At 45.8% G+C, this 23,986-nt stretch overlaps 1 protein-coding gene and 1 long non-coding RNA gene across 4 annotated transcripts in view; one reads left to right on the forward strand and one right to left on the reverse strand.

Annotated features, from left to right (window-relative positions):
* LOC135398471 (uncharacterized) overlaps positions 1–23,986 on the forward strand; it is a 117,142-nt gene that overhangs the window by 87,150 nt on the left and 6,006 nt on the right. Inside the window, exon 3 of the long non-coding RNA XR_010424105.1 lies at positions 13,033–13,114. This is a non-coding gene — a long non-coding RNA (uncharacterized LOC135398471). The remainder of the gene's footprint in view (positions 1–13,032; positions 13,115–23,986) is intronic.
* Positions 7,629–23,986, reverse strand: part of LOC135398453 (BTB/POZ domain-containing protein Tiwaz-like) — a 68,053-nt gene continuing 51,695 nt past the window's right edge. For 2 of the 3 annotated variants that reach the window (XM_064629855.1, XM_064629867.1), the window contains 2 exons: positions 22,482–22,658; positions 7,629–8,818 (listed from right to left, as the gene is read on the reverse strand). In XM_064629855.1, coding sequence (XP_064485925.1) covers positions 8,092–8,818; positions 22,482–22,658 — 904 coding nt within the window. In that variant the 3' untranslated portion in view covers positions 7,629–8,091. The remainder of the gene's footprint in view (positions 8,819–22,481; positions 22,659–23,986) is intronic. The other variant, XM_064629861.1, reaches the window with a different exon arrangement.

Consider the following 23,986-nt stretch of genomic DNA (forward strand, 5'->3'; position numbering starts at 1 on the left):
ATTTTCGAACACTGGGCAATTAGTGGAAACACGGAGAAACGACTTTGATGTTTCGCAAGGTGAAGTGCGTGCTCTTCAGCAGCTTTTTGACCCCGGGCGGGTATTTCCAGGACCAGAGAGCGATGTAACTGGCAAGTGGGACTGCCAGTAGAGGCACTCGAGCTCAGAGCGTCTAATTAACGGATGAAGCGTTAGAGCAACATGATCAATACCCCTGGCTCTTCGTCGGATCACCCTCCCTAATGCCTATCTCATTTAGGCTAATATCCTGATTCATCATTCGAGAATCCCAACTGGCTATCCGCTCCACACCCTATACAACCGCACAAGACACTCCTTGCCAACCATCATGAGTAATAATGTCCAATGACATCGTTCTCTCCCTTGATTTGGAAAACGGTAGGCGTACCCGTTTTTGTGACTTATGCAGTTATGTTAATTGTCACAAAAAGGCGTACGCCCCGCGCTTTACACAAACCTGGAGTGATAACGGTATCATTCTGTGCAATGGTTGGCTTTCATTGTGTTATGCACTCTTAAAAATGAACTTCATCACATAGCACGCTCCTAGCCAACCATCATCCCGAGTGAAATCGTTCTCTCCCCTGATTTGTTGAAAACGGGAGGCGTACGCCTTTTTGTGACACTTGCGCATAAATGTTAATTGTCACGAAAAGGTGTACGCCCCGCGCTTTCCACAAATCAAGAGTGATAGAGGTATCACTCTGTACAATGGTTGGCCTTCAGCGTGCTATGTGGTAAAGCTTGGTGAAGTTACATGTCATCATCACTTTCCCTTCACTCATTTATTGTTGTTGTTCCGTTTTAAGAATGTGCGTTCTACCACCAGATATGTACACTCTTAAAAATGAACTTCACCTCATAGCACGCTCCTATCCAACCATCGTCCCGAATGACATCGTACGCGCCCCTGTTTTGTTAAAAACGGGAGGCGCCGCTTTTTTTGTATCCACTATGCACTACATAATGAACAAAAAGGCGTACGCCTCCCGTTTTCGACAAATCACCGGCGAGTAATTCGGGATGATGGTTGGCTAGGAGCGTGCTATGAAGTGATGTTCGTTTTTAAAAGTGTGCTGTTACCAGCTATACCCCACCTAAAGACCCTGCACTCTTAAAAATGAACTTTACCACGTAGCACGCTCCTAGCAGACCACACGCTTAAAAATGAACTTCACCGCATAGCACGCTCTTAGTCAACCATAATTTCGACTGATATCGTTATCTGCCCTGATTTCTTGAAAACAGGGGGCGTACGCCTTGTCACATATAATTGTCACAATAATTTTGCATAATTGTCACAAAAAAGGCGTAGCCCCCCGTTTTCAACAAATCCGAGCAGATAACGATATCAGTCGAGATGATGGTTGGCTAGGAGCGTGCTATGCGGTGAAGTTCATTTCTAAGAGTGCATCATGGTCAGTGACATCGTTCTTTCCCCTGATTTGCTGAAAACGGGAGGTGCACGTCATTTTTGTGGCATTATGCAGTTCATAATTGCCATAAAAATGGCGTACGCCCCCCCCCCCCCCCCGTTTTCATCAAATCAAGGAAGAGAACGTTGTGATTGGGATGATGGTTGGCTAGGGGCGTGCTATGCGGTGAAGCTGTTTTTAGAGTGTGGGATGCTCCTTCTCTATTTGATACTGCAGGCCTTTCAAAACAGACCTTCACCGCATAGCACGCTGAAGGCCAACACATTTATGCATAACGATACACACCGTTATCACATCTGATATGTGGAGAACACACACGGGGCGTGCACCTTTTTGCGCCATTATCATAAACTGCATAACTGTCACGAAAAGGCGTGCCTCGTGTTTTCAACAATTCAGGGGAGAGACAATGGTTGATTAAGAGCGTGTTATGCTGTGAAGTTCTGTTTTAAGAGGACATGCGCGCGGCCGCATCATCCCAGATTGCAACGTTCCCATCCCTGATTTGTTGAAAATGTGAGGAATACGCCTTTTTGTGACACTTATGCACTTATGGTAATTATCATAAAAAGGCGTATGCTCCGCGCCTTCCACAAATCAGGAGTGATAACGGTACACTATAAAAACAGAACTTCACCGCATAGCACGCTGTGCGCCAACCATTGCCGCGAATGATAGGCCTTTCGCTTTTGATTCGAGGAGAGAGAGAGGCGTACTCCTTTTTGTAGCAATTATCATATATCCAAATTGCCACAAAAAGGCGTACGCCCCTTTCTCACCTCAAATGGGAAGCGATAACCCTATCATTCGTGGCAATGGTTGGCGCACGGCGTGCTATGCGGTGAAGCTCTGTTTTTAGAGTGTATCATTTTGAGCAGTGGGTGGCCTTTAGCGTGTTATGCGGTAAAGTTCTCTTTTAACAATGTAGAAAAAAAAGACTCAATTTCAAAGCACGTTCGTCGCACGTGACGTCATCGGAACTTGTATAAAAACAACGATTCGAGCTTGTCCAATCCATCTTCTACGCGTGTGCAACGTCATAATAACACGCTAACGTCTATTGCAAGACTACACACTAAAACAGAACTTGACCGCATAACACGCTCAGAATCGTTTGTCATTCCGACGAATGGTGATATTCTCTTTCCTTTCCTGATTTCTTGAAAATAGGAAGTATGCACTTTTGTAGCCATTAACATAACTGGAACTTTCAGAATGTTAGAGTTTCGAGTTTTAGAACGCACCAGTCACAAACGCACGTCACAGAAGCTGCACAAGCAGGAACAAATGCTGAGTGCTTTATAGCTTCTTGCGTTAGCAGATAGCCGTCACGGTGACCTGAGGCTGGTGGAGAAATGCCTCGATGTGTCTTTACCCCGCAGGCTGTCGGCGGTTGTCGCGGATATTTGCGAGGTACGCTGCCGTTGCCGCGGGCGGTACGGCATCTATATTCGACGCAGGCCTCTCCCTGCAGACATTCTGGCGCACGCGCTTATTTCATTGAGGCGTCCGCCCCTGGGTTGCCTACGGGCGGGGTGGTTGGCAGCTGAAGGACATCTGCCTGTTTTAATTGCAAGGACAGAGACAGTTTGGTGGTGCTGCCCGGTGGATGAGTAAGGAAATAGCCGCACAGAGCCATTCGGGAACATACATTGGGCGAGCGGATAGGGAGAAACCCACGAGAAGACGTCAGTTCTATGTCCGGTACGCTATTCGTGTGGGGCCAAACCAAATTCCCCCATGCTTGGGCGAGAAGCCTTAGAAAAAATAACGCTTAGAAGTCTCGGAAGAGGTAAAAGTATGTGTTCTGGAGGACTGATCCTCGAATTCCTTGAAATACAGGTAGAGTTTGAAAACACAACTTCACCGAGCAACAGTCTCAGGTCCGTTTCGAGTAGTAGTAGTCCACCCTTCTGAGTTGTTGAAAATGTACACTACAAAGAGAACTTAAATGCATAGCATGCAATTAGCCGATCGTTCACTTCTCTCCCCTGGTTGGTTAAAAAACGGGAGGCATACACCTTTTTGTGACACGTATTGCAATCACGTTAGGTGTCACAAAAAGGCATACGCCCCGCGGTTTCCACCGATCAGGGGTGATAACGATAACGGTTGGCCTTCAGCGTGTTATGCGGTGAGACCCTGTTTGAAATACCACCATCACACCATCTCATCTCATCCTGGCTACAGTAGTGACGCAGCCCACATACGTGAGGCCAACAACGGCAAGCCGGTTTTCGTCACCACCACCTCCTGTTTGAAATAAAAGCGGCTGTACACCTTAGGCTTCACGTCGATATCAGGGAACTAAGTTCGTTCACTATAGAGATATCTTGATGCGTCGATTGGACGCCAAAATGCGAAAATATTATCCAGACAAAAATACCGACTTCTATAGTATTCAATACATATTGATGGTACGTTTTCTTTTTTGTTTCGACTGTTTTTCTTTTTTTTTTGTCTGTTCTTTTTTTTTGCGCGATAGCAGCAACCGTTTTTCCTGTGTCATTAAAAGCTAAAATCAAGCGCAGTGCTGTAATGTAAGATGAACTTGTCCGAGGGGGGGGGGGGGGGAGTCGAAGTAGCTTGCCGTTGTTGGCCGCACTCAAGTGGGCATCGTCACGACTATAGCAAAAACAAAAAAAAAAAACAGGGGGAGAAGAGAGTTGACGAGTTCAAAGTCAGGCATAGGCAGGATGAACGATACTGATGGGACTGAGGTGCACTGTAGATGAGAGGTGAAGAAAACGCACGAGGTTGCGAGTTTTTGTAAATCGTTCTGCATAAGAACCTTCGGGGAAGAGGACGTCCGTCACTATGTCTGGAGTGGGAACTTGTCCGAACTAGCGTCGGAACAGTAATTTCGTCCACCCAGAAACGAAACAGAGCTTGAACCAAAGTTCGGTGCAATATACAGGGTGTCCCAGAAAACGTGTCTTTGAATTCTAATAATAAAACTACGCCACCTAGAATCATGCGGTCAACGGCATTTGTTCTTACTAGGTTTTTGCCACCTCCTGATCTGAAATTTGCCAAGTAAAGGTCACTTTTTTACCCCACCAACATAAAGAACGTGCCGAATTTACTCAAATTCATGATAATTGACAGTGATATTCAGGATCTATCCTATAGGGAAAACTAGCCGAACATCATGCTTCTCGGGGCACTTGAGTATGACGCGCGAGGACTTTTTGAGCGCAATCGCTGTCAGTCCTACGAAAGGAGGTTGGAAACTCAGCCCACAGAGCGATAGTAGAAAAAGTAACAGTTCCTGAAATTGGGAGAGGTAAGGTATGGTCCCAGGCACTCACTCACACACTCACTCCCAGCCGAAGCCGGACGCGATAAGCTATGTCTGTGTTATCTCTTTCTGCCATGCAGGTGTGGGCTGGGTTTCCAACCTCCTTTCGTCGGACTGACAATGATTTCGCTGAAAAATTCGTAGCGCGCTATCCTCTGCGAGCTCCGTAGAGCTTGATTTTCGGCTATTTTTTCCGATACGATAGCGTCTCAATATTCCTGTCAATTATTATTAATATGAGTAAATTCGGCATGCTCTTCACATTGGTGGGGTAAAAAAGTGACATTTACTTGACAAATTTCCGAATTCAGTTCTCAAAAATTTACATAACTAAACTTAGGTTACATGACATGCACATCAGAAGGTGGCAAAAACCTGGTAAGAACAAATACCGTTGACGGCATGATTCTGTGTGGCGTGGTTTTTTAAATTAAAATTCAATGACACGTTTTCTGGGACACCCTGTATATTTATCCAGTTAAGTAATTATACTTTCAGCTGCACGCAATCCACATACAACGAACTAGAAGTCTACCCATGTCACACGGGCTAATTTAGTGTCACTTTCGGGAAGTGCACTCGTCCCAAGCGAATGTCACTTTCACTATACGTGCTTGCTATACGGCTTAAGTAAGTGTCACTAAACTATGATGCCAATGACAATAGATGAGAATGAACGGTTGCAATGTTTCTTTGATTTAGAAACACGTCCCGCAAATCTTCCAATGTTAAAGAAATTGGCCTCAAATATCTGCCGCAATAAATATGGCAGCGGCCAGATCGCCGGCCTGCGAAGTTTTCACCAGGCTGTTAACGAGAGTAACTAGTAATTACATTTTCTTTCGGCACAATGTTACACTGCACTTCAACAAATAAGCAGGCTCTTGAAAATGCTCGTTTAAAAACATTGTGACTTCCAGAGCCTTTTGCTTTTCCTCAATATTTTTACCTGTACCTCAAAGTCTGCTGTCGAGGCTACGCACTCTGTCCGCCGAAGTGAAGTGAAGTGATTTTTGGGGAACTCACTAAATCGTTAGTGCACTTTCTGCGGAGTGCATGTCACTAAAAGATGCCGTGTGACAGCACACGAATGACACTAAGCGCAAGTGTCACTCGTTGAGAGTGAAAGTGTAAATTAGTCCATGTGACAGGGGTATAAGAACAACATTTCAGAGTAGTACTCGCCAGCAAGGCAAAAGATGGGTCACAACATTAATTCGAAACTCGCTCAAATTGAGGATGCTACCCGTTGAGGAAGTCATTCGTCACACGGAACACGTAAAAGACGAAAAACCACTTCTCATATGCGGCTAACAAATTCATGCATGGGAGATTTGTGAGGTGGGCATTTTCTCTCTAATCTGTTGTATTTCGTTCTGGAGGTGCCCAGAGCGTTCTTCCCCTCGCATCGCTTTCTTCTTTTCCCCCACGTAACGTGCCCTCCAGGTGTCGTCCAAGGAAAAACCATCCTGTCGTTCAATTAACATCTAATTAAGGTGGACGGCCGGAGGACAGCATTAAGAGAGTGTGCTGAAACACGTGGCCGCAGGGCTGCCCCGTGGATACATCTCTCCATCTCTAATAGAAACACTGCATGGTGGCGCTTCTGGCATCGGTCCGAAGACTGAATTATACGGTGCTTGTTTTACGAGAATATGCAGCGGAAGTAACGACAACTGGGTGGATATTCGCAACAAATGGAAGCCTAATTATATTTAAAATAAAATAAAAAAACAAAACAAGAAACAAATATAGTGCGTTCTATTGTATGAAGTCGTATTCAAACCTAAGAATGGCATTGTCGGTGCATCTTTTTCTCCCTATATTGAACTATCAGAAGACAATATAGTGTTTGAAATGTTGTATTATCACTTTTTCTCTGCGGTAGCAATGTAGGGGAGGTAAACATTGCTTCCATCACCGTGTGTCGGAGATTTCCGGCGCACGTCATATTTACTCATATTTATGGCTTACAATAATTATTTGAATAGTTCGACTTCGATGTAATAAGGATATCTAATAAAGCTCACCTACAGCTCCTGAGATGCCGTTCTGAGGTTGGACAGAACTATGTAAGGTTCCCTGGATTTCCGTATCTGCTTCAAGAGTGATTGCATCCGATTCCTGATTTGATATGCTGCATCTATCGATTCTCGATTCTGTTTCGGTCTCGGTCGCCCTTCTGGTCTCTGCTCTCTCTATGATCTGCTGCTCCTCTACACAATTTAAATTACATTTCACCGAAACAGCACGGTAATATGCTATTTCGAAATAACTCGTCCTGCAACATTCTCAACGAATCCTGCTATCGCTATACAAAACTGCATGTTCCAGAACTGGAATCTGAAGTTCTGGTTCAGTTAGTCCTGGTGGTTAGTGTGTTCTTGTGAAATCGTTCACCAAAAACGTTTCACCTTAAAGAAGCACTGAGGTGAATCCACTTGGCTGCGGCCACTTCTGCAACATATAACATGAGCTCCTGCGAAAGAACGGCGAGGGCAGCTAGGTGACCTGCAGCGTATGCGCGAGGCCTCTGCTCTGCCCATAAAGACTGCAGCATCGTTAAATAACAGTAGGAAAACATCCAATGAAAGTGCGTGCGCAATGTAAGCCCCTGCACGACGTGTGATTTTAGCCCAAACGCAAACTCTGGGAGTTTGCAAACTATTTTCTGTGCAAACTCAGGGAGGACATACAGTGAAAAACCTATATCAACAGTCCATTGCAGTAATTGTCAATCTGTGAGAACGGTTCCTGTGTACAGCTATTTAAAATATGGTACTGTCATCGAACCTCTCAGCTTTGACAATCATTCACGCGGTTTCACAGGTTTTGTGAACCGTGCAACGGAAACACACAGGCACGACGAATGATTGAGAAGGAAGACATTCCACGCGGTGTGGAATGTATTCTGAGATCTTTATTTCAGCGTCGCATGGCGCAGCACAGCAGCAGCAGATATGCGCAGCGGCAGTTCATCAAGCGTAACGGTATACAAAGCCCATGTCGATGAACGGGCGCACAGCCATAACAGTAGTGAGGCCAAAGGAAAATAATGCTGTCCAAGCAACCCCTCGCCATCCCGTTGTGCAACACAGTGAAAAGCGCCGGATGCAACGTATGTTTACATAGCAGACACGACGTGACGTGTAGTTTGAAAAAGGGCAGTCTGCCGACCAGAGAGGGCGGCACACATTCTTAACACAATGTCTTCGAGCAATGTCGATTCGAGCTCAGGTTAACAACGGCGTTCAATAGCTGTCGCAAATCCAGAAAAACACACACCGCCCATTGTTCACCGACGTCACAGTTCCTAACAGCGCATAGTTTGAATTATAAAGGCAGGTTCCTGCGCAAGAAGAGGTACTCGCTGAACTGCTGCCCCTCGACTCCACCACCATTGGACGCCATCACGCGAAAGCCAGCGTTCAGCAGGCGCGTTATTGTCTGTAAGGAGTTGAGCTTACAGTATCCGTTCAAGGGAAACCGTATGACGTGTTTAGTGTCCTGGTTCCACGCTACACCACTGCGAGCGTCCATGAGCGCTTGGGAGATTTCTGGGAACACTTGCTCGACTAGGGAGCGCTCGCCACTGATCACGATACGCTCGCCCATATCTGGGCTGATATTAAGGGCTAAACACTGATAGGAAACATCTTGGAAGCGCTCAGCGTCCGATGGGGACACGACGCCGTCACAGTGGTTGGCTTCAAGTTTCCTCGACTTTGACATGCCAGGACTTAGCTGGGAAGTAGTGCTCGCGATGACCGGCCCCGTGGTGTTGCTGCTACTGCTTGCACTGCGTTTCCTTTGTTTCGCTTCTTCCTTTAGCGCTTCCAGTTGCCTCGTTAACGCCGGGATATCGTAGTAACGAGCTTCTTCATATAATAGGTCAAGCTCGGGAAAGTTTTCTGGAATGGCCACCGTGTTTGTCCGAAGGAAGTTGAGAACGTGCCGGAACATCTTGCCGTCCCGATCGATGAAGTAATGCTGCTTAAGACTATCCAGCACGATAGGAATGCTTCCGTTGAACATACGGGCCAGTCGGGATTCGGGATGTCTGTAAAAGACAGAACGAGACAACTTATCAACATACGACGTGATCCACGCACACACAAAAAATAGTGCTTTGTAGCGGCATATAATGTAGTTCGCTTCCATGCGCCTCTTCGAAATCCAATGTTAACCATTTTACATTGAACATGAACTCATGAATATATTGTATTCGTGACACGCTGGCGTGTGTGAAATTAAGTGTCTTGTAGTACATCGACAGCGGTTTCAGAAAATTGTCTCGTATTTTCCAGAAACAGGTATCAGTCGACAGACTATTGGCGCAAACGTGTCGGTGGCAAAAGCGGACGAAACGCATGGTACACAATGTGTGTAATATTAAATATGAAAATAATGACTAATGCACGAAAATGTGAAGCTGCACAGAAAATATAAACGAGATAACCTAACAGTCACAAGAACATTTTACATGCTTTGGTCCACGACACCACACATAACAATGAATACTTCACGTTCACGCTCTGTGATAGACTATACTTTCCTAATCACGCGCAGAACTGTTGAATATCGATAATACCCCAACGCACTTTTTTCCAAATCTTGTCACAGCCTATAGTGGCTCTTCAGCAAACTACACTTATAGGTTGCCAAAGGAAACCTACGCCCATGCTAACGTAAATTGGAGGCATTGGAATGTAGACGAGAGCGCAATGTCGGCGCAACGTAGTGGTAGCACACCTGACCGACAATCAAAAAGGTGTGGGTGCGAATCCCGCACTTGCTGATTGTCGTCAGCTGCCATCCTGGAGATCAAGCCGAGTGAGATGCTTCCCGCGGGAATCGCCCAGGTAGAGCTCTGTATAGGTGCCAGCAGGTGCTCTGGGGAACTGCAGAGCACGGCACCAGAGTCATGCAGAGGAAGCAGGGAGAGGTCCATTCCGGCCATGATATACCAAGAACAAGTACCTGACGATCTGCTGAAGTTTACTAAAGATGTAAAACAATTTTGTTCTGGCCTTGGAGCGCATGACCGTTGCATAAGTCTGGTGAGTGTATGGCTCCGCTCTGGTTACTATCTATACCCTAGGTAGCAGCAGAGCTTGGGAGTCCGACCTCTCGAACTGAAGATAAGCTCTTTGCTAACGAGGACGCCTCTCTTGCTTGCTCTTTTGTTCACATTAAATTATTTGCCCACATATCTGCTTCGGTATCAAATGGTATTAAAACACTCTAAATGAAAAAAAAAAAAAGTGTAAAAGGGATTGGGAAAATTTTGCTGCTTTAGCACCTTTCTTTGTGTCTTAGCTACCTTTTAACTACGTTTAGATCTTTTTTTGTGTGTTAGCGCCGCGAAGCAACTGTGGCTGTGAGCGGCGTACAGACGTGGACAGATGGAGAGAGGACAGCAGGAAGGAGTAGGGGACAGGGGTTAGTATGCGTCCTGGGCCGACTTCAGGGGGAACTGTGCCGACATTCGTCTGGAAAGTCTTCCGAAAACCCAGGGAAAACCTCAGACAGCACAGCCGATGACAGGGTTCGAACCCGTGTCACCTCCCAGTCTAGGCGTGGAAAGCGATCACCCTAACCACTATGCCACGGGAGCTGGTCTAGGTTTACGCGGTTCGGTTATTCTTCCCACATAGGTTTGGCAACACTGCTGTTGAAGCCGCGGCTGCGCAAGTCTGCGCGTGTGCGCTGCTGTTGGTGGGCGTTATCTCATTCATGTGTCTCATGGCTGTTGTGCATCTGGGATTCCTTTCGCTTTGGAGACCGGTGTGCAGGAAACAACGCAATATCTTGTGCACTTGCTCGACGGTATGCGTAGCTGTTGTGCTAAATGGTGGAAACGGGATCCGGAAAGCATCACCCCCGGATAAAACGCCGCCGGCGAGGCTCTGGGAGAGTGCGGAAGAAAGGTACCGGGTGCAACCCAACGCTAAGTAAATAGGGTTTGGCTGACGCGTGATCCTTGCGCCTTTGGCACACTCGAGGGGTAAAGATGGGGTGTTCCTTGCGCGTTTGAGTGTTACAACATTGCGTTTTAGACCGCAAAAAAGTGCAGTTCTTTTCAGTAGAGCTTCAATTCAAAACTATTGGGCATCTATAGTCTGTTTTATTCCGAAAGTACCAGATACATGTATGTCTCAAATGGCGCTTTGGTTATAGTTACATATAGGTGGACATCAATCGTAAAGTCATGTTGTCAGTTAATTCGAAAGAAGATCGGGCTTAAACGGCCCACACGAAAAATTATTCGCAGGGTAGGTATGTCATGGAAAAGTGTTCCCGAAAACTTAGGCAAGTTCGGCAGTTACGGGGATAAGTAGCAGGCGCTTATGCTTTGACGCGTATATGCCGCACGCATCATGTGCAGCGTGGAGGTGGTGGTGAAAGGGCTTGCCGTTGTCGGCCTCACGTATGTGGGCAACGTCACGACTGACGCCCTGGGGAAATGTGCGTCCTGGGCCGACTTCTAAGGGAACTGTGCCGACATATGTCTGAAAGCGTCTGAGGAAAACCCAGGAAAAACCCCAGACAGCACAGCCGGCACCGGGATTCGAACCCGGCTACCTCCCAGTCTCGACGTGACATGGCCAGCACGCTAACCACTGAGCCACGGGAGCTGTGGTGCAGCGTGGAGAAGGTTTACGAGAAGGCGGAAAGAAAACGAATCAGAGAGCGCTCAGTCCCGAACACGAGTTGAGCCAAGCGCTCCATAGTTTTTTGTTTTGTTAAACAACCAACCAACTGAATATGAAAAATTGCGTTCCAAACGGATGACTATGGTCGTCAAATGGCGCGCGTACACCACGCAGGGCGTGTACAGGGTGCACATCTTGTGCAGTCCAATTAATAAGAATACACAGGCTGTCTGCTTACATCTGGCGGGAAACACACAAGGTGCTTTATGAATACCTTGAGGTATAGTTTCACAATTTGGAAAAGGTATTGTAGTTAAAGTTGAACGACCCCGTAAAGGTATGCAAGTACGAGTCTTCTGGTCATTATTTCGGTCCAACATGTATACCAATCGTTTTTTGTCGTGTACTAATCACTTTGCAATATTAGGCGGCACTCGACCTTGACAGGACAACGGCACAGCACATAGTAAAAGCCGGTCTTTGGCGAGTGTTGGCGTTTAGACGCAACTAAAGTTTCCGCACCGCGTGACTCTTACTTGGCTGTTAATGTAGCAGGAGTAGACCGATTAGTAGTTGGAACAATTCCACACTTTAGAGACTAACCTCTACGCTTTTGTGCGCTGTCGCTTTCTCTCTCGCGCGCCATCAACTTCTGGGCCTATATGTCGCCTTCATCGGTACGTACATGAGTGTTTCAATCTCGCCCGTCATATTGTGAAACGATGGAGATCAACGTTCCCGTCCGACGTATCAAGAGATAATGTCAGTCCATACTTGCATATGCTAGTCCTTTCGCAATAACAGCAAACATTTCTAGTAGCCGCCCTGCCGTGGTCGTAGTGGATTTCCTTTGTCACCGAAGCTTTCAAAGTGATCCCACTAGGACACAACATGTTTCGTTCGAAGGCGTCAGGGAAGCAATATCGTGATCACAGCGGGGGTGACCCGACGGTTGTCACGATCCGCAGAGAGAGAGAGAGAGAGAGAAAACAATGGCAGCCGACATCAGATCGGGACACGTTCGGTTTGTGTGCTCTGACATTGCTTTTTATCATCGCGCTCACTTTTCCCTCCCACATCATGATGCTGTTATCCACACCAGCCCTGTCACGACTGAGCGTGAATTGCGAAGAGGAGCCTCAGATTGCGCGTGCACTTGGAGCAATTGGAAGTGGTTGTTAGGGTGTCCACCTGCGCGGGATCGCTCCGGGCTCAATGCGTGCCATTTATTGTGTCCCAAAGGCATTTCCCCTGCTGGATCGAGAGCTTTGCCCTATGCTCACGAAGTAGTATACGAGTTTAGAATGTGAGTTGGTCGAAGGAACCAACAGGAAGAGAGCACGCGCGGGAAAGGATCGAGTTCATGTCATGCTCAGCTTGCAAAGACTATATACAATGAAATCAAGAACTTGGCTCTGGCACAAATGAATGGCCGGCGTATTTTGCTCGTATGTGCTGATAATTTGAAGTTAATTGCTCCGCGGGTTAAAAGTAGCAAAACGGCTGTGAAGAACCAGAAGGTACTAAGAGGCCTGTCCTCCAGTCCGCGTAGCCACAGTTGAAATGTGTTAAAAGGACCGCGCAATATTTAAGCAGAATAAAAAATTTCATCCCTTAGGTAGCCCCAGGGCAACATCGACCTATACGAATTCGACAACCCATGCGGTTACAATTCTGCAGATGAACGAATTGGTCGAAAGGTAAGAACCCACTTGGCTCCACAATAAAATGGTGAGTCAAAAAGCGGTGAAGTTCAGGATTGTTTCAACTTGCGTTTGTTTATTTTTCGTGTTGCCCCAATTTCATTCAGTCTATATTTAATGCGTCTCACGTAATGACAGGACGACTGTATCAAGTACCATAAGGGTGAGACAAGCTCACAGTCTAAATCGTCCCTACTATAACGTACTCGCGGGTGTTATATACAGCATGCGTGAAGGTTTTAAAAAGGACGGAACGTTCAACGCGAACGAAACCCACTGAATGCTGTTACCTAGCAGTTGTGTATCGTAATTGCCGGTATTTTTTCATTGTGCCTAATTGGAATAGGTAAGATTGATTAAATAACTTTACCCTTAATGTGAGTCAACTTACTTTAAAAGAAACACCCGTCCCGACTGGGGTGTTTTCAACAGGAACGCTTTGTGTGGCTTTTCCTTTTTTCGGGAGTCAGCCCGCGAAATACAAAAAATGCCACGCGCAGGACGCGTTGTCACGTGGTATTTTTTGTATTTCGCGGGCTTTCCTCTATGTCCGTACAAAACAGAAAAAAGCCACACAAAAACGTACCTTGTTCAAAATACCTCGGTCGGGTGTTTCTCGATGCACTCTACAACTTTCCATTAGGCGTCTCGGCCCTTAAACCAGTATTTTAAAGGCTACGTAATTAATATTCTCGTTTATTAATTAGACCCAATGAAAAACTACCTGCGACTATAGGAGACACGACTGCTAACAGCATTCAGTTGGCTTCATTCCCGTAGAGCGCTTCATCTTTTTATTTTATTTTTTTACATCTTGGGGGATGTTAGTCGGGAAGGACACCCTGTACACACCTGGTGTTATGGCAAGTGGCCGCGAAGCATTGCAAACAGAAACGGACTATAAATTTCGAGTAGGAACCCACGTAGCAGGACGCGCTGCTGTAAGAAAGGCGAGATGAGCGTAGTCGTGTGGCCCCAACTACTACATTTTCATCGCCTGATACCCTGCGCAAAAGTGGGCGGGCGTGGTCCCCATTAATCTTTGAGGGCCGCCTATGTGCACTTCACACAACAGCCTCGGTCCCTCTCCTCGCCGTTCCGCCAACCTGCGCTCCTATTATGTAATTACTGTGTATAAAGTGTTTGAACACTGCGCCGCTCCTATCCTTGTCGCTTGCAGCCACGCATACTCATTTGTGCAAAGTGATTTTCTTGAGTGGTCTATCGAAATACGGACTCTATATGTTCGGCATGCCCACGGCGTGTAAACGAGAACTTCATTTGTGGTAAACGCGTGAATCCGATCAAGAAAATGCGCTTGGTGGTTTCATTGTATTTTCATTGCGTTTCTGTTCTGTAAAGTCCGCTATGCGCGTGAACACAATTATACACAGTTCGGAGAAACACTTTCATAACGCTGAGCTTTGTGCTGATATTATAGAGACTTAGACTATTGCTACTACGAGAGAGAAAGACACTAATAAGTATGATGTACCTGGTGCCTATATGTGTGTATATATAGGTGTACAAATGATACAGGTACATCATATTTATTAGTATCTTTCTCTTAGTAGTCTGTCAGTAAGTATGTACAACTTGCAATACTGTTGACGAGCATTCTGATGTACTCCCCCTAGTACATTGTAGTGGGGTACAAAGTTCTGGGTAAAGTAGAGTAATTGTCAAGCACATTGTAAGTTTAGTTTTGAACGTTACGCAGTGAAATGTGAAGCGTTTTATTGTGACAAAGAGTGAGGGAGTAGTTTTTGATTCGCATTTTGGCAACTGCTAGCTATGAAGCAAGGCTGGTTCACTGCTCACGTGCACTCTAAGAAAAAAGGATGTGAAAAGGTGGTAACTTCTATCGTTACCACCTAGGTCAACATAGCGTCTGATAAAGGGTGTAAAAGCAATTATCGTATATATCCAAGCTACAAAAAGTCTTACGCCCCCCTCGCTCACCGAATCAGAAGCGGTAACCCTATCATTCGTGGCAGAGAGTGAGGTAGCAGGTAGAACTTTGCAACCTTTTTGGCACAACATATGCGACAACTATTACCTCCTAAAAGGTGCAACTGCTCCACCCTTTTTTCTAATAGTGTATGAATATGAAGTGAAACAGATCGAATATGTTGTGGCAAGAATGGCAAGCATATAAGTTAGAGGCAACGAATATGCTGTAATACAGTTCAAAGTATTATTCTGTCGTATTCTGTCTTAAAGTATTATTATTACTTGTCTATCTGCTCTGCGCACAGCAGTCTTAAGGTAATTTCTGCGTTTGATATGAACCAGGAAGGCATATAGTTTCAGACAAAAGAAAAAGAAAAACATGTCACAAGCTAAAAATAGAGATCCACCGCGTAACACGCTCCCAGACAACCATCGTTCAGAATGATATCGTTCGCGTCTGCTGATCTGTTGAACATGTGAGGCGCACGCCCTTTTAGGACATTTTGCATTTACGGTAATGGTCACAGAAAGGTGCACGTCCCGCTCTCTCCTCGAATCAGGGAGTGATGACGGTATCATTCTGGGCAGTGGTTAGCCTGTTTTTACAGCGTAGGGATCTTGCCTATACTGCGATTACACTTGTTAAGTATGAACAAGTCGTTTGGGTGACCAGTGGGAGAACGCCTGGTAAGGACCAAAGCTCTGCGACACTTTAGTCGCCTCTTCCTCAAGCTGCACTGACAGCGACCGGGCCTGGCAAAATGACGCTCTTGAAACTTTTCCATCGTTAGAATTTCACCAGATTACACCATCATCCAGACTGATATAGGGTAGTTGCTACAGAAAGGCGTACGATACACAGCATGTTGAATGACCATAGTTGTCTGTCGACGTAAAGCCACGAATTATTATTATTGTTGGTCAGTGTTTGTTGTCACGACGTACAGTTTATTTAAGCGAGACAGTAAATCTAAATGGACTGTACAGTGCCTTCAACTGATGTTCATATTATAGCTGCATTGCAGTGGGAGTTACGTTTAGATGCACTATGCGAAATTTCATCCAGCATCATCGTTCGTTTTGAGATTCAGAAGAAACGTACTCGTAACATCCGTTTCGGTTGCACGGTGCGATGCACGGTCTGGTCTCACAGACTCGCGGCCTAACCTTGAACCATGCCTTGAACGATGTCTGAGAACCAATATGTTCGTTTACTGTATGTGATAAATGAAAGAAAAAGTGAAAAGAAACACTTCTTCCACCGCTGTGGCTTACGGCGTCGTTCCGAGTGAAAAATACCAGAAGACGTTTCTCTAAACCAATCAGCGGGCTGTACCCTCGTGACGTCAAAATGACGTGAGCTGCTTGGGTCGGCTCGTCCCGGGCATTGCCACCGTTGCGCACGATCGCGATTTTTAAAATCAAATTCCGCTATATTTGTACATCTGTTGAATGGATCACTTCGCATGGTGAATTTTAATGGCAGGTTAATGGATTGGCTCGAAAAAATGGGAGTGATTGAAAGGCCTTCTGAGCTCCTTTAAAGCAGAACTTCTCCGCATATACACACTCCTAGCTAACCATCATCACGAATGTCATCGTTCTCTCCCCTGACTTGTTGAAAACAGGTGGCGTACGCCTTTTTTGTGACAGTTATGTTAATTGTGTGTACGCCCCACGCTTTCCACAAATCACGGATGATAACGGTATCATTATGTGCAATGATTGACCTTCAGCGTGTTACGTTTTTAGAGCGTATACCGCACCTTGGCGGACGTCCCCATTGGTGTCCGACCGAGATAAGGGTGATTGAGGACTGCTTTCAGATATCATAAACACCAGTAAGCCAGGTTTTCCGCAAACCGGTAGCTCGAATGCTTGGCAGAAGCAAAACCGGAAGCTACCGATAGTGACGTCACAGCAACGAAAGCGCCGGCTATAAAAATTCAATTATAAATAGGGTGTGCCGTTTTCGGGTTACATATCGCTTCCCCCGGTTCGGGAGGGAAAAATCGGGTGCTATTCCGAAGCAGCACAACATCTTGGCCCAATATTGAACCAATATTGGGTCAAGATGTGCTGCTTGATTTGATACATTCCAGTGCTCGGTGGCTAAGTCGGTAGCGTGTTCGCCTTCTGATCCCGAGATCGCGGGTTCGAACCCGGCCGAGGACGCCAGCAACTTGGTGGCAGGGTACAAGTTGCTTAGACACGCCGTCTTCCGCGAGGGACGTTAAATACGGGGTGCCGTGTGATGAGCTTTCATCGCACGTTAAAGAACCCTCAGGTGGGCAAAAACAATCCACAGACCGACCGCTGTGGCGTCGCTCATGATCTCAGTTGTCTCGCGACGTAAACACCCAATTATTAAAAAATTAAACATTCCAGTGCTACAGGGTTATTTTTGTTCTTCTGTCCAGCAAGCGGGCTACAGTTGAAGGCGCATGATTTTTTTTAAAACTTCTTTTTTAAATTTTTATTCCGTGTTAGCGCCGCGAAGCAACTGTGCCTATGAGCGGCGTGCAGACGTGGACAGATGGAGAGAGGACTGCAGGAAGGAGTGGGGGACAAGAGGGTTAGTATGCGTCCTGGGACGACTTCAGGAGGAACTGTGCCGACATTCGTCTGGAAAGTCTTCGGAAAACCCAGGGAAAACCTCAGACAGCACAGCCGGTGGTAGGATTCGAACCCACCACCTCCCGGTCTTCAGCTCGACTACCTTGGCTACCACCAACGAGCGGGACGTCTTAACCCGCTCGGCCATGCCGCTGGCGAAGGCGCATTATATGGTCAAACATGCATTCCTCGAGAGCATAGTCACGGGCACCACATGTTGTAACATGAAATGTGCTTCGCATAGTTAATTGTTGCACTAAAATCATATTTACACGAGACACGCGTTCATGTTGCTACTAGATAGTGGATGTGATACGTGATCATACAACGTGATACGTCATTGGAATGAGAAACCGGGTTTGACGCGGATTGGTCCGAAAAAGGCAGACCCTAATTATATATAATTGACCGCGAATTTAATCGAAATATTTTTGCAGGGTTACGTCGAGCATCATAAGAAAGCATGTGACGGCGTTTTTTTTTTTTTTTCGGAACTTCGATTGGGTTCTCAACTGTCACTGTACGTGAGCCATGCACTATACATGATGTTGAATCATAATACTGCGACACCGCCTCGGAGGTTCGCTGTGAATGAGTCTCTGCAGTATGCTGATTGAAATTCTTCAATGGACATATCTCCCGGAGGCTATTTATGTCTCGCTTCGAGGAAACTTTACCCGGGGTTGGCTCACGTAAGTCTGATTGGCAGGAGAAGAAAGCGGCACCCTCCTGGAGATAGGAGCTTACCCGCAGGGTAAAAGGATGGTTGGCCGTCTTTGCGTGGCCGGCGCTAATCCAGTCTGAGCGATGCATACACCCCCATAAGCCAATCAGCCGTTCTTGCGCTAATGAAAACCCATCGCCGTCTCACAACGTTTTTTTTTTTCTTTTTGTAATTTGGCGTTACACACTCCAGGGTGGTTGAGATGAAAATGAACAAAGAGTGCTATTCAGACTGAAAGATGAATTTTTATCGAAAGGACCGCGGGTTCCCCCTTTCATATACTGATGTGGATCTCTGAGAAAATCGTGCGATTTGTGGCGTGCTGCGGACTACGTATTATACTGCGTACAATAACTGTCACATAGAGAACACGGGTATCATAGCAAGAAGAGAGAGGGAGAGATACCCGGAGAGAGGGAGAGAGAGAGAGAGAGAGGAGATGTGTATGAACTGCGGTGTTTGGGTGACCGATGCAGCAGTACAACATGATCACTAATTGGACGGAAATTTCTGGACTCTGCCTCCACGAAATTTCAATAGCATCATCTTTCTTCCTGTTACGCGCGCTTTCATTTCTTTACCGTAATGCCAGTAACGACTGTGAGCAACGGCTATACGTTCTCGTGGCATCGCACAAGGCAGGAGAGTTGGGTCGCTGCAGGAGAGCCGTAAAACGGGGTAACATCGGGCGATAGCGATATCGAGTGGAAAAGCAAATTTTGTGGTGGAAAATAAGAAAAAGCCCAAAGTGGTGGTGATACAAATTGGGGAGTAAAAACGGGTTTTATCCCAAAATCACGATGCTCTATTCGCGGTCAATTATGTATAATTGAATTTAATTGAATATAGCCAGCACTTTCGTTACCGAGACATCTCACAGGGAGATTGAAACATGTCAGTTATCGACAAAGCCAGACACAGCGGCTGGAATCGAAGCACGCTCCTCTCGGTTGCCGGTCTAGTGCGTCAGGCACTAACGCTACGCTGGCACATCTTAACGACGACTTGCCTCTACGAAAATGGTACGACAAAGGAAGCTCTGAAATCGAAGATCGCCCACGTGATGTCGATCGTGATGTCGTAAATCGTGTGATTCGCTTATTGTGTTTTCAGAACAGTTATATTGAACACCCACTTCCAATCTACTCAAACTTGCTACTTGTCAGTGACTTCCAGCTTTCGTTCTGCCAAGCAATGGAGCCACCGACTGGAGAGAAACCTTTCTGATTACGCCTTATCATATCTCAAAACCAGGGTGTCGAACCGAACCCGAACCCGAACCGAAAACCGTACCCGAACCGTTATTTTTGCCGGAACCGAACCCGAACCCGAACCGAAATTTGCATGACACTGTTGAACCCGAACCGGAGCAGAACCGTAAAAAATAATAGCGGTAACCGGTTCGCAACAAAACGGTTCGGACATAAAAGAAGTCAGCATAAGAGTTCCTCTCTATCCCCGAACGAAGACACATTGGTATCATCATCACGCACCTATATCATGGATTTCAGAAATTTTCACCTAGCAGTGAGACGACGACGTATAGTAAGTATACTTTCAGCGTCTTTTTAGCATGTTGAAGCGCAGTTGTCCTTGTGAGCGCCGCGGCTAGCGCCCCACGCACGCGGTGCGGCATCTACTCTTAAGAGACGAGGTGCCACGCGGACGAATGAAACAGGAATGGAGTAGGCCAGTTATGTAGCTCTACAGGACGAATATGCGATCAAATAAGCGCCCAAGATTTCCCTTTACACGTGAGCAGTACAAATTAAACAAGTCAGAAACATGAGAAGTGGAGAAGGAGCGTACGCAGAACGGTGCCTGTTTGATTGGTCGTGGCTTGAAAAGTAAATGTGGTTCTGCTTATTGGTAGTGCAGTTGTGTCGTGACATATTGCCTTTGTGTTGTGGATTTACTAGTACTCTGCTGTGAGCTCGGACAGAGTAAGGCTGGCAGGCTTATTTTCGACATGCTTCAGTACGGTTTCAGATCGATTCACGTTGCGAAGGCAGTGTGCCGGCTAGTACTGTCGTCTATGTTACGCTGTCCATCTTATTAGGCTTCCTTTAAGTGTATCTTGCTGGTACTGTGCGTGTGAAAAAAAAAAAGATTTTGGGAACAGAAAGTAGCAGGACTACACCGCTTCAACAGCGTGAACTCAATAAGTGTTGCAATAAGTGTTCATCCATTCCTCATTTCTCTCGCTAAAGGGCTACCTCACCGCTAGAGACGTCAATGCAGACAACAGCAGTAAGCTATTAGCCACGCATTTCCTGATAAAAGCAGTTTTATGGAACATATAAAACGGAAGCGTTGAACCGGTTCGCGAACCGGTTCGGGCCTGCGAACCGGTTTGCGAACCGGTTCGATTCTTGGCGTGGCCGAACCGGAACCGAACCGGAACGAAATCAAAACAACGCGAACCCGAACCCGAACCGTACCTGTATTTTTTGCGGTTCGACACCCTGCTCAAAACAGTCCTCAATCGTTATTAGTTCGTTCGCACACTATTGTGATGTACGCCAAGATGTGCTAGGTCACGCTTACGAAACCGAAACCGAAACCGCGTGTGAACATGTCGCTCGTTTTTCTTGATTAGCTCAAAAACGAATATCGACTTTTCGAGCCTCAGCCTGTTCTTGAGCCACACAATGTGGAAGGGAAATTCGAGTGCACCATATGCAGAGCTGTGCAGGAAACTCGAAAGAAGTAATTAATTAAGCTATACAGTTCCATGGCTCACAAAGTAATTTAGTTACGGGAAAAGTCATGTCACCGAAACCAAAATGTAATTCAGTTACTCTTGCAGCGGTGTCCGTTAAAGTAACCAGATATTACATCATCTCCCATAACATATTTGAAACTCCGTTGTTCATGCCAAAAGTTCCTAATTTACACAATTAACTAGATTATATCTATATCAACAACAAAATTACAAAATTTGTGAAGGAAACAAACATCATCAAAAGCAAGAAAGCACATCTAACGTGTTAATTTAGTCGCTGTATGGCACTAGACGTGCTACTTATCGTTAAAGTGGTGCGTACATAGAGAAAGAAATGTATGAAAAGAGAGGTGAAAAATCTAATTGATTGGGTGGGTGTGATGAGAGAACACTGACAGCCTTGTTTGAGTATGTCATATTTTAAATGAATTCTAAAACCTGTGCAACACTACCTGTCAGAAAAATGAGAAACCTGATTGCAGTAAAAAAAAAAAAAAAAAACAGAATCGTTATATATGTCACTGTCCCTTGAGTACAAGTTACAGTTAATTTTAAGGCATTTAGGTACACTAATGAATTACTCTAAAAGTAATAAATTACGGTAACTTAATTACTACACAGCTCTTCCCGTATACGTCTATCGGTAATAACACTGAAGAGGCACTTATCCCAAAAGAACAAGCTCTACTATAGGCCTTCACTTTCGGGCCGTGTATTGGATTGGCGTCTTACCTCAGGACTCCGATAATGCGGCTAACAATATGAGTATTGGTGCAATAATTATGGAAACAAAACAGGCGGGCGGGCTTTAGAGCTTTTCAGCGCGGCATGCCGTGTTTCCTCCTCATTGTCGATATGCATGTGTGTGTGTGTGTATTCTGCTTCGCGCGACTCATCGATCATGAGGCTTTTTGCTCGTGAAGTCTTTTGTACGCTGTAGCTTTCCGGCTGTTTCGGCAGAGCTAAACCGTAATCCGGAGGGTTTCAATATGCGTCAACCGGTTATCACTTGAATGGACGGACTCCGTATTACAGAAAACGCCGTCTGTGGTTACATAACGTTCAAGTCATGTCGGTACCGGTCATGCACCGTAAGTAGTACGTCAAGCTATTCAGAGTTGTACGGGCAAAAATGAAAAAATAAATAAATAAAGATATACACAATATTTGTCCTGAAACGAGTTAGAGCTATAAGTAATTATAATAATTCGTGGCTTTATGTCGCGAGACAGTTAGCGATTCGAGGTAGAGACGCAGTCGCGAACTGAATCAAGTATATTCAGAAAATGAGCTAGTTCGTGATTAGTAAAGGGGTATGGATGCGTTGAAAAGACGAGAAAACTCACACGCACACATACTTTGTGAGTGTTTCCAGGGACGAGGTGTAGATGGTGCCGCCGACGTCGATATGTACTGGCGCCGTGTAGCGAGAAGCCGCTGCCACACAGGGGATCCCGGAGATCTTTGGGTTGTAATTTGCCTCGGGAGAAGTGCTCAGCATAAGCTTAGGGTCCATCCAGTTCCTGCACAGCAAAAATACATGTTGGACGTACATAAGGTGGTGGGTGGGGGCACTGGCGGCATATTGCTCCGGGGAGAGGGGCGTGGGAGGACGCTGCCTTTATGACACAGGGTAATAAGATGAACTTATGTAATGTATGTATGTACGGTACTTAAACAACATAAAGCTCATGAATTACACGCAGCGAGTGGATTAATATACTTATGCGTGTACAGTTTTACATTTACTTTCACAGAAGTGTATTCGAAGAGGGGAGATGTCCAATCAATCTTCAGTGTCGGTTTCTGTATTTACTTTCACAATATGGAATTACAGCTGAGCAATTGAAAGATGCTTCCAGACGTGTGGTTGTTTTATCTGATTGGCCAATTATCTGTTTGACTCCCGTTTCGGAACTGTCGACAAACTACACGCGAATGCAAAAATGAGGCCAGATTTCGTCGGTAACTATAGAGAAAGAAGAGAGCGCACTTTATTTTATTTTGGTCTTAGCTTTGAAACCTGCGAAACACACAACGTCACGTACGGCACAAGTGATGTGAGGTGAAGGGATCAAAATTCTGGCGATGCACGGGGAAACGACCGTATCAGTTCGGTGTTCACGACCGTATCAGCTTCAAGACGAAATTTCTTGTTGCATTTCGCAAAACGTATCAAAGCAGAGACAGACAATGTAAAATATGACACGGCAAACTAAAACGTCTGAACATCTGTTGTTCGTGGCCGTACAGCCAGGAAGTATAACAGCAGGTGTTTTCGTACAAACCAACTACAGACTAAGCGGAAAGCTTTCGGATATAGTCTTTTTTACTGTAAGAGGATTACACTTCTCAGTGGCGACTATGAATTACGGCTCATGCGTACACTAATCATGATGGAGAAGTGGAGGAAATGTATAGGGTGTTTGATGAATAAGGTAAACGCACCAGATGGACATTTACGGCTTTCGTGCATATCGGCGACTGTGTTAGGCGAGGCCGTGCAGAGGGCGTGCAGAAGAGAGGGCGTGCAGAGGAATATTAGTTGTTCAATATCTACGAATAGGCACTGTAATAGTTTATGAAGGAAAAACCGGTGTCCAATATGTCGCGTGCCATATTCCGCAACAGTAATATTGTCATAAAGGGGAACGATCTTTCAGGGTAGTTTGTTTAGCCAGGGCATCTGCAATGTATGTGCCGAGATCGATCCCCTTTTTTTGAATACAGTGCAAACATATACAGCAACTGGTGGAGAAACATCACGAGATGTTTCCTGGGGTGCTATCTTGGTTACTTGTCGTTCACCAAGGAGACCAGGTGTACGATCCCCCCGTACAAGAATGTCCGT

The sequence above is a fragment of the Ornithodoros turicata genome, chromosome 1 (assembly GCF_037126465.1).
Source record: "Ornithodoros turicata isolate Travis chromosome 1, ASM3712646v1, whole genome shotgun sequence".
NCBI classification, from domain to species: Eukaryota; Metazoa; Arthropoda; class Arachnida; order Ixodida; family Argasidae; genus Ornithodoros; species Ornithodoros turicata.